Below are 13,199 nucleotides of genomic sequence, written 5' to 3'. Positions count from 1 at the left end.
AGTAACATTCATGACTGACACAATAAAATCCAAAATTAGTCGACAACCCTGAGAAACAAGGGCCAACTCAAACAAAAAATTGAATAAAAGCTTGTAAAACACCACCAGCAGTTATTTCATTTAGGCACAATTTCAAAATCGAGTGTGCATTTTCGTGCTTGAATCATGTTTTTTACATTTTATGAAACGTGCAATACATTTTTGTATTGTTTTTAAGTTGACTGGTTTCCTAAATTGAAGTTAAACATCTTAAATATTCTGTCTGGCCGCACCGACCGCATTAGAACAAATAACCCTTCTGGGTTGTGTCTTGAATTACTACAAATATTTATTTTCTTTTGTACAACTGCTGAACGACTACACTAACTACAAAAATAGAATTTATCGACAAAATTGAAGTGCATATAGATGACATCAAATCGACCGAGAGCTCAACAGTAACGGAAAACTGAGAGCGGGCTTCTCTAAAAGAAGATAACTTTATCGTAGAATTAAATTCAAGTTATATTTTACATTTTGTTTGTGCAGATATTTTTAACATAACAAGCTCACGACTATGTCCAGATATTTTTCGAATCGCATAATTCCCAAGAAGTTTTACAGTTAAAAAATCTTAAATTATAATCTGTTCTTGTTTAACTTACTGTCAAATACCCGTCGAATCTTTGGCATGTGAAGAATCTACATACCTGAATGAATCGGTCACCGCACACTTCGCAGATGTAGGGTTTGTCACCAGTATGACGACGGATGTGGAGCGTCAGATCATTGCTCTGGGAGAACGCTTTCTCACAATAAGTGCACTTGTACGGCTTCTGGCCTGTGTGCACGCGCATGTGCCGAGACAGCTTATTGCTGCGCGAAAATCCTGCGATCACAATACCTTTTGAGGTCTAAATATTCTTTATGTATATGTCGTGGCCAGATCTTAGAATTGATAATTTCATGATGTGCTCGATCATTTCGTGAAATGGTCATATTTCATGAAATATAATATCACTGGTTGGCCACATCATGATGTAGTTTAGCCAGATCAATGAACACAAAACGTTAAAGGATATGAGCAACTAAATACATGATTACTTCATGATACGGCCGAACGTTGGCAATCATATCGTCAAGTTAGTAACATTATCCACCGGTAGTGGCGCTGGTGTCAATTATATTTGAAACTTGATTGATATTATAATCGATAAATCAATGTAATTGTACAATTTTCCATATCCAATAGATGCATAATTTTGAACCTAAGAAATTAATTGACTATTTGCATTTTTATTATTACACCACATAGTATGGACACCGCCTACATTAACGATATGGCCAAACATTGATTGAAATATCAGTAAACGTTGACGTTTCAACGATATGGTCTTAAGTTGGCTATTCCATGAATTATGACCATTTCATGAAATGGTCGAACACATCATGAAATGATTAATTCTACGATCTGGCCACGACATATATATAACACGCGTGTTTTGAATGCACGCAAAGCTAGTTATATATTTCTAACCCGCCCTGATCTAAGCTATGATTTGGATTTGGAAAATACCTTTCCCGCAGACGCGGCAAATGCACGGCTTTTCACCGGTATGCGATCGCCGGTGACACTGCAAGTCGGATGATCTCGGAAAACCTGTAATTGTGAAAAATATTTTGCTAGAAAAATAACTTCCTGTTTCTACGCTTGCCGGAGGGACTGGCCGTAGTGCGCACAGGACCGCGGGAAATGTAAAGTGGAAGGATGCCTTTGCCCAGCAATGGGATCTTGTAGGCTAGATTAAATTAGAGAATGTAGGTAATAATGCAAGAAAGACAATTTATTCAAATTATTTACAGACAACTAGGACCACAGAAGCAGGCACAGTAAAAGTGAATGGTTACTGACACCCTGCATTTTTTCTATACGTCGAACATTGACAAAAAATTGGACCGTCATTCTTAACTTTTTAAAATTTTAAAAGCAGCGCTGTTCGTCCTTTTCTTTTCACGGACTTCATTTTAATTATAACCAATTTATTAGTTTTATACAAGATTGTTTTACGCAAACACAAATTAAATAGTGGGTACCTATGACATATAAAAAAGCAAAATATTTCGATATACTTAACAAAAGAAAATTGAAAATGAAAATCACGTTACTACTATAGAACGAAGTCAATGTCGATAAAGTTTTGTCTATTTTCACTACCAGCATACGTATATTAATAGGTCCATAGGGAAAGTATTTAGTTGTACCATCAGACGGTTGGTCCATCGGGAGAAAAGCCCTGTGGTACAACCAATTGTACCACGGGTCACACAGGCCAAGATTCACTACATACAGCTAATTATTGATACAGATAATTTATTTTTTTATTATCTGTATCATTATTACCTTTTCCGCAAAAGTCGCACTTGTAGGGTTTCTCGCCCGTGTGGCGACGCATGTGGACGATCAGGTTGGAGGAGTTTGAGAACCCGCGGCCGCAGTACAAGCACAGACAGTTGTTCGGCGGCTTCTCCCGGTTTGGTTCGTGGATACGCTTATGAGATCTATAAGCATAATATCACTGTAAGCGTTCATAAATCGCTAATTTGCTAGTATGCCACGTACCGTGAGCCTAATGTCAAGTTTGACTTAGATGGCCATTATAACAAAGCGCTGCTCGTGAACTACATAAAAAATATCGTACTTAAATAAAGGTTATTGGCAGAAAATAATGTACTTATCACGTCAAGAAATTTTCATACGAAAATAAATTTGTATTGAAAGTATTTTTTATTTTTCGCCAGAACTTTACGGGGTTTACGGCAAAAAACAAGAATCAGAAACGAATACCTTATATTACCCGGTATTATGTGTTTTAATTACAATGGTACTATAAAACTAACCGTAAATTGTCCTTCCTAGAAAATTTCCGTTTGCAAATGTCACATTCAAAACATTTTTCGACAGGCATGTGTGTCTTGGCATGTTTAGCAAGCGATTCTTTTCTGTAAAGGTAAAAAAAACATTTAAGTTTCAACTCTTAACAAAGTAACCATAAAATAAAATACATATAAAAGTAAAAACATACTTAGGGAAACACCTATGACATACTTCGCACTGATACTGCTGTGAACCATCGTCCGGGCTCTTTTCTTTTGGTTTACTCTCTAAAAATGACACGGATACACTTTGCCCCTCGTGATGTCGCAGTATGTGCTTATTGAGTGATATTTCGTAAGCAAATTTAAGTCCGCAAACATTGCAGACGTGTTTCCTGTCGACTTGCCTACATATGCTTCGGTGTCGCGATGCTGACTTGGCTGAAGTAAATGCCTGAAAATATTGAGTGGCTCTTAGAATTGATCACACAATAAACACATCTTATTTTCTTTAGAAAGAAAGAAAGTATTTATTATTATTAACAATACAAACACAGTAGGAAAAAAAAACTTACAAAAAATCACATACATATTAACAGAAACGTAAAAGGAACAGAAAAATAATAAAATACAAAATATTGGTCGTAACAGTCATGTGGCGTTGGTGGACGTCCTCAATAAATGGATAAATGGACGCTGGTATTCGGCGGGCCCTTTAGAAAGTAGACCGTAAAATAATATTAAAGAGTGTATACAATGAACCAAATTTTATGATACCTTCGTGCAGGTATTACAACGCAGTGACTTTTCTGGATGCTCCGCCTCATTATGAAATGCCAAGTCTTCTTCCGATAAGTAAATTCCACTGCAAATCTTGCATACTTGAAGAAAATTCATATTTTCCTAGAATGCCATAAAACCACATAAATCTTACATAAAGTAAATAAATATAAGTTTACATCTACTTATATTCCCATATGGGGTAGAGGTATAGCCATCACATGATGAACTAATCATGTACTCTTATTTCACCTATCTTCCTTCTTATGTAAATGGTGTAATCATTTAGTGAGAGAAAAATACATACCATATCACAATTTGGATCTAAAATTTCCCGCAATAAAATTTCAGTAAGAACATTTGAATCTTCTGGGTCTTCCTTCTTTGATTCACCATTTTCATCCTGTAATATTATACACAAAGGTTGTACAAATATGACGAGTAATTTATATGGTAGGTAGTCTAGGTAGGTATACGTAGGTACGTATTTTGTCAAATTACTTTTCAGCTTCTATTCTCCAATGTTTGTCCACCTCTGGAGAATATCGGCAAAAAAGTTTTACCTCGACAATACTAGAACAGTATCTTCGTGTTATCCATCAGTGGTCGCCATCGCCACTAAAAATTGTTGCGTTACCAGTGTTGCCGCAGATGGAAGCCATAATAAAAACGAAAATTCAGTAGGTAGGTACCTCTACTCAAAAATAAATTATATTACCTTTTTCAAGCAGGCATGTTCATCAAAGAATTTCTTTTTCAAGTACATTTTTTTACATACAATACAACAGAATACTTTTGTATCTGAAATGGAAAACAATTAATAGTATATATATAGTTACATAAAAAAAAACAACTCGAAAACTATAAAATAATTTCACCACATTTACCTTTGTGTTTCATCAAATGAATTCCTACTTCTTCTTTGGTTTTAAATTGTTCCTTACAAAAAACGCAATCAAATGTTTTTACTTGAATGGACTTCAGTTTGAATCCATTTTCTGTCAACTTATTTAATATCGACTGTAAATAAACATTATGAGTATCAACAAATTGCTAATTATAGATTTTTTATAATGTATTATTTTGCTATCTTTATTAGAAATCTTACACTAGTCATCATCTTTTTAGGCCGGCCTCTCTTCTTAGGGCCCATGAGCTCTGCATGGTACTGCCACATATGTTTTGTCAAATTATCAGCACCGTCATAGCTTGTACCACACAAAGGACAGTATGTACTGACTGAATCTTCAAATTCCACTGAAATATAAAAATTATCCAATATTAAACTCATTTTTTCATACAAACAGTTAATGAGGATAAGTTAAAATCTATAATCATTTACCTTTTATACATTTCTTCTTCTTTTGGTCCTGAGATTTCGAGTTATCAATAGACACAAAACTTGTTTTAAATTGATTTGATTCATTTTCTTGTTTCTCTTTTTTTACAGGCTCTGAAAAAAATCATAGTAAAAAAAATCAAAATCATAGTATAGGTATTGTTTACATTTATATGTACGAATGTATAATAAAATTATATCTTACCAACATCATTGCATTCTTCAACATCATTTGACAGTCCAAAATCAGAATCCATAAAATCGTCATGATCCTCAGAAACAAACTGTTCTGTTTTAACACCTAAAGAATCACCCTGCAAAGCAAGTAATAAAATCAGTTAAAAAACATGAAGCAACTTACTGACCTGCCACAAACAGTAAAATAGTACAGAGTAAAAAAAATACTTACTTGATAATATACAGGAACTTCTGCAACAACAAAATCCTTCTTTTCTTTTTTCTCTTTTTTGAACAGACCTCGTAGTTTGTTATCAGTTTCTTGTGATTTTTGCTTGAAATCATAAGCTTTAGTAGCTTTGTCTTTGCAATCACTACATATTGTGGAAGGCAATCCATCTCCTTGTTCAATCTGCAATAACAGTAAAAAAATAATAGGCAAATTGAATATATTATTACGACAATGCTATTTCTGTTGAAGATGTGTCCTCAGGGAACAAAATACAAATATATATATACAAACACACACAAACGCTGAATCAATAAACATTCGCACCTTCAGCTTTATTTTCAACTAAAAAATTTGAGAATGTAAGTTGGTACCAACTAAGTAAATAAAATATTTTCCCAGTACTAGCTGCAGGTACACCTAGTACTGAGAAAATATTTTATTTTTATTTTGCTGCACCTCATTCTATTCATAACATAGAAGGTACATCACACAAAAAATAAATTGTAAACTTGCAAAGGTTGCCTTACTCGCCTTCCATACTAGAATGGGGGTTGCACAACAATTTATTTTTTTATTGGGTAAGTTCTTTATTATAATTTATTACTGTAGGCCTGGTACGGCTTTAAAATAGATGCTACCCCCCACCCCACTCTATGCACCCTACTCTGGGCACCATCCCACTCTCGTCTCGTTTTTAATTCAAGATTCACCTCATGCTGAGCTAATAATATTCATGTTCAATATCAAATAGATATTTGAGACTCATCACTATCCAGAAGACTAATGCAGGGCTTTGCCCACATTGGAAGCGGGGAAAGATTTCATTTTAAAATAATTTATAATACTTGGCTATTATGATATCTCATTATAACGCCTACTAGATACCTACATAATTATAAAGGTTGATATTTTTAAAGCCATAACATCAACTTAGTCTATAAATGTCAGAACTGTGATGCAGATGCAGAGATTTGAAAGTCATTTTTAAATTCACTTGCCACATAGCAACACTTAAGACAGAAATCAGGTCTGTGATTATCACATTGATGACTTGCTCATCATAGGCACCTCACAATCTATTAACATTATTGTATGAATTTATATTGAATGAAAAAAATAAGCTGACTGTAACAACACTTGCTACTTGCTGTATTTGAGTCTGTCACTTTAATTTTACTGACCATATTTGAAAAATTCACAGTAGCAAATGAAATGGAAGATAGATAGTGATGTTTCTTCCTTTTGCACACTTAGAACACAATAATAACAAACATGTTTTACATTTTATTAATTACAATGATTTATTTATAATTATATGATATACCTACCTATCACTCATTTCAAAACCTTGTTCATAACAATTTATTTCGCCAGCTTTATTCAATACTGCCTTCAAAGAGCCAAAATTCACAAAAATGCATATTTATAATAGTAAAAAAAAATCCAATAAACGCCGAATTAAAAACGTCAATTATCAATCGGTCCCGACTTCTCAAGCTTGTAGATATTAATATAAGTACGAAAAAAGAAATATAAGTGATTCGCAGAGTTGCAAAAATAAAGAGTCAAGAAAATAAAGAATGTATACATTACCTTCACACCCGTTATTACTCCAACAACGTAATCAAGTGTAATTGTTCCCAAATATACATCAAATACCGAATGCAGCTCAATTTCTTTAGCCAGGCAAGTTCTGCACACTTCTTCGATCTTTATTTCTGTGTTTTTGTAAGAAGAGGCCATTTTAATAATCACATCCCGTTTTTCTTCTCACTAGAAAGAATATAGGCTACCTTCCATTCCAGCACTTAACAAATTTTAATGTGAAACGAAAAACGAGATCAGTCAGGTCGTCGTCGATGGCTCAACCGCAGCTCAACCATAGAATAAGGAAGAACACAACCATAACCAAAAGAAAAAAACAATTAAAAGGAGGTGAACAGCTTCGAACGAAGGTTTTGTTGTTTCGAACCAATTCGAACAGTGAACGAAAGAACGCTCGTCCCTCGCTTGCTGACTGACAGGATAGGCACTGTAATTGGTGGCGCCTCGGCGGCGAAGCGGCGAAGGTGAACGTAGTTTTTTTTTTTAAAGATGGAGAGTCTCTCTTTATCCCCCTCATCGCACATGGGGAAATTCCAGTTTCATAGTTTTTGTTTTTGTATTTTTAGGACGTTTGGCCTGGATGTAGTTGCAAAGACCGCCATGTTGGATGTGGTTGCCGTGGCTTTGTTTTGGTCAAGGACTATACTTGGTCTTTGATTTTGGTACTGCTCCAGCAGATCTTCCTTTGTTTTTCCGCATACAATGACATCATCTAAACAAACGTAGGTTCCGTATGATTTCTCCATTTTAATAATATGTTGTAGTGTTTTTCGAAGGTACTCAAAGACCTTGTATAGAATAGACGGAGCATATTTAAGACGAAAGAAAAACATAGGTTTTGTCTTTCGCACTCATGTGAGCCGTCATAAGTTAAAAAGAGATAAATATACTATCGTCGTAACGTCTTTTGTACTCGTGTAGCGGGTTTGTTATAGAAACGTACCTATAGTATATGTTTTTGTATCAGAACCACTAGTGCCGTTCCATGTCTTTATCGACATTATTATTGGCTAAATATTTCATGTTAGTCCAAGATCTAAAAAAATATACATTACAAATTGAATGATTAATTAAATACAGAAATAACGACCTAGTATCCATACCTGGGCGGGTAGACATACATACATACATAAACTCACGCCCGTAATCCCTAATTGGGTGGGCAGAGCCACAAGTAATCAAAGACAACTTGCAGCCACTGTTGATACGAAGTACAAAGATGGATATGATGAACCTTATGGTGATAAGGGATCAGCCTATCGCCCATAACATTAGTCCATCATGTTAGAGGACACAATCCCTCTGTCGGTTGTCGGGTGGGTAGAACCACAAGTAAATTAGTTAAAACGATACCTATTTGTACCCTGATAGAAAGATACCTAAGAAGAACCGTACGTTGCGGTGACAGATTCAGAACCACTTATTCAACGTAATTATCATGGACAAACTTGTTAAAGGTCAATTTATCATTTTTGAATCTATGTCATTTCGCAAGGTGTTATGGCCGAGGAGGTCGAGGACGGTCCATCTAGTCCACATATACTATAGTATCATTTTAATACGACATTGCGGCCACCCTTTGGTTGCTATAAATCACATACCTACCCTTTTATAAAAATTAAATACACGTTTTTCATTGACTTGACCGGAAATCGAATCGGCTCTCGATACAAGAAGTAGACGACCTTCTAGTATATTTCGGGGATTATCTCAATGCGATTAAAGAATAAAAGCAAATACTTCTTTATAAGATTTTATATTATATATAGCTGCAAACCCACTGACTGACTGACATAGTTGTTCTCCCAGAAGGAGCGTCGGGGGGTCAAAATAATGTATGAGAAAAGTGATCGGGACCTCCCGGTGAGTATGGGAAAACTTCCAGATCTTGGAAAACTGCTCCGCATCAGGGAGACACCCTACAGTCTGGCGCAACTATTATAGCTGGATCAAATTTTTTTTCGCAAAACCTATTTAAATCTTGGGTGAAAAAAAATCAAAATGGCGGAAAAACAAGATGGCCGCCATACAAAATTTTGTTTTTCCAGAAAATGTCTCGGGGGCAAAAACAATGTATAGGGGCGTAATCGGAAGGTCATGTTGAGTATGTAAATGCTTCTTGATCTTCAGAAACTGCTCCGCATCAGGGAGACACCCTACGGCCTGGCCAAACTATCGCACCTAGAACATTATTTTTTCCACCAATCCTATTAAAATCTTGGTCAAATTTAATTGCCGTTGAAAAAAAATCAAAATGGCGGAAATTCAAGATGGCCGCCATACAAATTTTTCGTTTTTCCTGAAAATGCCTCGGGGGTAAAAATGATGTATAGGAATGTGATCGGATCGTCATGTTGAGTATTTCAATACTGCTCGATCTTGAAAAACTGCTCCGCATCAGGGAGACACCCTACGGCCTGGCAAAACTATCGCACCTGGAACATTTTTGTTTTCACGAAACCTATTTAAATCTTGGTCAAATTTTATCGCTTGACAAAAAAAAAACAAAATGGCCGAAAATCAAGATGGCCGCCATACAAATTTTTCGTTTTTCCTGAAAATGCCTCGGGGGTAAAAATGATGTATAGGAATGTGATCGGATCGTCATGTTGAGTATGGAAATACTTTTCGATCTTCGAAAGCTGCTCCGCATCAGGGAGACACCCTACAGCCTGGCGAAACTATCGCACCTGGAACTTTTTTGTTTTCACGAAGCCTATTAAAGTCTTGGTCAAATTTTATCGCCAGTGAAAAAAAACAAAATGGCCGAAAAACAAGATGGCCGCCATACAAATTTTTGTTTTTCCAGAAAATGTCTCACGAGGTAAAAATGATGTATTGGGGTGTGATCGGAACGTCATCTTGGAAAACTGCTCCGCATCAGGGGTCACTCTACGGCCTGGCAAAACTATAGCACCTAGAACTTTTTTGATTTCATGAGACCTATTGAAGTCTTGGTCAAATTCTATCGCGGTAAAAAAGTGGCTGGAAAACAAGACACGCGAGCAGCTTGCTGCGAGCGAACCACGCGACATCTAGTTTATTCAATATAGTTAGAATACAATGACTACGAAGCACTGAACAATTCCGACTTTTGGTGATAAAAAAAAATATTTCCTCTTGTTCACTTTCTTTAGAAGTGTATAGTGTCGGCTCTGGTCGTTATAACTTTACCTGCAAGAATGGCACATATTAACGTGGAGCACACAAATACACAAGCATTGCATGTTTACACATTGCACATAGAAGGAATAATCACAGGTAATTACAAAAATAGTTATTCATACTAATTATTTATAGAAGGAATAATCACAGGTAATTACCAAAATAGTTATTCATACTAATTATTTTATGCAATAGAGAATATTTGTATTGTATTGAAATATTTTTTCCATGCTAATGTAGAATACAAAAACGAAATAGCTGCAAATTTATCTATAAACTTATAACTAAACTTAAACTCACCTTATGTGAGATATGTGAGTGAATATTGTTGGTACTGCATCTCTATGTAATATTTTTGTTTGGTATCCTGCTCGATAGAAAGCAAGATACATCGAAATGTAATTAGCACAGGCTTAAATAAGGAGAAGGCGTCCTTCAGAAGAGAGAATTATCTCGTTTCATGGTCTGAATCTAATTGTTTCTTAATTTCTTGTTTCGTAAATTAGGATATTTAGGAAATCTGGAAAATACAATATCTTTATGTAATCTTCATCCAAATCGGAAACAGGTCGAAAAATAAATTAAACGTGAATAGAATAACGCAACATGTAGATGTTACATTCAAACATAATATTATGTTATCGATATCAAAGGACAACACTACTTATAATACTTTGGGTACATGATCTGTCAAAGCTGATTAACGTAAAATGTGAAATCAATTATTTGTACAAATGTGACGGCTTTGCTGAAAATATGCGTCTGCATCAAAGACCTTGTATAGAATAGACGGAGCATATTTAAGACGAAAGAAAAACATAGGTTTTGTCTTTCGCACTCATGTGAGCCGTCATAAGTTAAAAAGAGATAAATATACTATCGTCGTAACGTCTTTTGTACTCGTGTAGCGGGTTTGTTATAGAAACGTACCTATAGTATATGTTTTTGTATCAGAACCACTAGTGCCGTTCCATGTCTTTATCGACATTATTATTGGCTAAATAAGTAATGTTAGTCCAAGATCTAAAAATATATACATTACAAATTGAATGATTAATTAAATACAGAAATAACGACCTAGTATCCATACCTGGGTGGGTAGAACCACAAGTAAATTAGTTAAAACGATACCTATTTGTACCCTGATAGAAAGATACCTAAGAAGAACCGTACGTTGCGGTGACAGATTCAGAACCACTTATTCAACGTAATTATCATGGACAAACTTGTTAAAGGTAAATTTATCATTTTTGAATCTATGTCATTTCGCAAGGTGTTATGGCCGAGGAGGTCGAGGACGGTCCATCTAGTCCACATATACTATAGTATCATTTTAATACGACATTGCGGCCACCCTTTGGTTGCTATAAATCACATACCTACCCTTTTATAAAAATTAAATACACGTTTTTCATTGAATTGACCGGAAATCGAATCGGCTCTCGATACAAGAAGTAGACGACCTTCTAGTATACTTCGGAGATTATCTCAATGCGATTAAAGAATAAAAGTAAATACTTCTTTATAAGATTTTTATTCAATATAGTTAGAATACAATGACTACGAAGCACTGAACAATTCCGACTTTTGGTGATAAAAAAAATATTTCCTCTTGTTCACTTTCTTTAGAAGTGTATAGTGTCGGCTCTGGTCGTTATAATTTTACCTGCAAGAATGGCACATATTAACGTGGAGCACACAAATACACAAGCATTGCATGTTTACACATTGCACATAGAAGGAATAATCACAGGTAATTACCAAAATAGTTATTCATACTAATTTTTTTGTGCAATAGAGAATATTTGTATTGTATTGAAATATTTTTTCCATGCTAATGTAGAATACAAAAACGAAATAGCTGCAAATTTATCTATAAACTTATAACTAAACTTAAACTCACCTTATGTGAGATATGTGAGTGAATATTGTTGGTACTGCATCTCTATGTAATATTTTTGTTTGGTATCCTGCTCGATAGAAAGCAAGATACATCGAAATGTAATTAGCACAGGCTTAAATAAGGAGAAGGCGTCCTTCAGAAGAGAGAATTATCTCGTTTCATGGTCTGAATCTAATTGTTTCTTAATTTCTTGTTTCGTAAATTAGGATATTTAGGAAATCTGGAAAATACAATATCTTTATGTAATCTTCATCCAAATCGGAAACAGGTCGAAAAATAAATTAAACGTGAATAGAATAACGCAACATGTAGATGTTACATTCAAACATAATATTATGTTATCGATATCAAAGGACAACACTACTTATAATACTTTGGGTACATGATCTGTCAAAGCTGATTAACGTAAAATGTGAAATCAATTATTTGTACAAATGTGACGGCTTTGCTGAAAATATGCGTCTGCATCGTGTTTAGGGCTCAATAAACTTTACAAAAACCAGACCAGGTAATGTATTTCTTGCACACAAACATGTATTATGTGGTCGATAACTTACCCATGGTGAGACATTGTTTGATCGTTCTCCATTATAACACCCATTCTACTCTCACAACCAATAGCTACGCAAGCCATGGTTCATAATGAATAACTATTTCACAGATTGTTTATATAAAAAGTTAAAATAATGTCCCAAAACACCAAAAAACTAACGGCAGGTTTGGTATCCAGCTGACTACCACAACATCTCAAAACGGTAAACACTGACGTTCTAGACAGCGGTGTTTGTCTATGTTTGTTTCTTTTTTCCACAGAGATTGTTGCCATAGGGAAGAAAGAGAGCTGTGATAGTTTGATCGTCACTCTAAAATATTATCCGTCTATTCTATACAAGGTCTTTGGAAGGTACTAGATTAGTAACTCTGAACGGTATACTTAGTTAAATATAGCTGGAGACCAATTCTGTAATCATTTTATAGTGAGGGAGTAGTCTATCACCCTTTGCTTGAGATGTATTCCGTACCGTGCTCATTTTCTTATGAAAATCTCTAAATAATAAGATACCTATTTCATTTGAAATATCTTGAAAAAGTCGTGGATTTACCGGTAAAAGCATTTTATAGGACCTTGTTTAAATTTTAATCTT

The 13,199-nt window shown here is 34.9% G+C and overlaps 1 protein-coding gene across 3 annotated transcripts in view; it reads right to left on the bottom strand.

Moving 5' to 3' along the window:
* LOC126380003 (zinc finger protein ZFP2-like) overlaps positions 1 to 7,322 on the bottom strand; it is a 138,140-nt gene extending 130,818 nt beyond the window's left edge. For 2 of the 3 annotated variants that reach the window (XM_050029070.1, XM_050029068.1), the window contains exons 1-14: positions 6,975 to 7,322; positions 5,382 to 5,561; positions 5,178 to 5,286; positions 4,976 to 5,086; positions 4,742 to 4,890; positions 4,521 to 4,653; positions 4,352 to 4,434; positions 3,941 to 4,036; positions 3,631 to 3,756; positions 3,063 to 3,307; positions 2,878 to 2,979; positions 2,381 to 2,538; positions 1,556 to 1,639; positions 690 to 868 (exon numbers count right to left, since the gene is read on the bottom strand). In XM_050029070.1, coding sequence (XP_049885027.1) covers positions 690 to 868; positions 1,556 to 1,639; positions 2,381 to 2,538; positions 2,878 to 2,979; positions 3,063 to 3,307; positions 3,631 to 3,756; positions 3,941 to 4,036; positions 4,352 to 4,434; positions 4,521 to 4,653; positions 4,742 to 4,890; positions 4,976 to 5,086; positions 5,178 to 5,286; positions 5,382 to 5,561; positions 6,975 to 7,124 — 1,905 coding nt within the window. In that variant the 5' untranslated portion in view covers positions 7,125 to 7,322. The remainder of the gene's footprint in view (positions 1 to 689; positions 869 to 1,555; positions 1,640 to 2,380; positions 2,539 to 2,877; positions 2,980 to 3,062; positions 3,308 to 3,630; positions 3,757 to 3,940; positions 4,037 to 4,351; positions 4,435 to 4,520; positions 4,654 to 4,741; positions 4,891 to 4,975; positions 5,087 to 5,177; positions 5,287 to 5,381; positions 5,562 to 6,974) is intronic. The other variant, XM_050029069.1, reaches the window with a different exon arrangement.
* Between the last annotated feature and the right edge of the window lie 5,877 nt (positions 7,323 to 13,199).

This window comes from Pectinophora gossypiella, chromosome Z (assembly GCF_024362695.1).
Source record: "Pectinophora gossypiella chromosome Z, ilPecGoss1.1, whole genome shotgun sequence".
In the NCBI taxonomy this organism is placed as follows: Eukaryota; Metazoa; Arthropoda; class Insecta; order Lepidoptera; family Gelechiidae; genus Pectinophora; species Pectinophora gossypiella.
The sequence above is the reverse complement of the archived record's forward strand: the minus strand, read 5'-3'. Positions and strand labels throughout refer to the sequence as shown.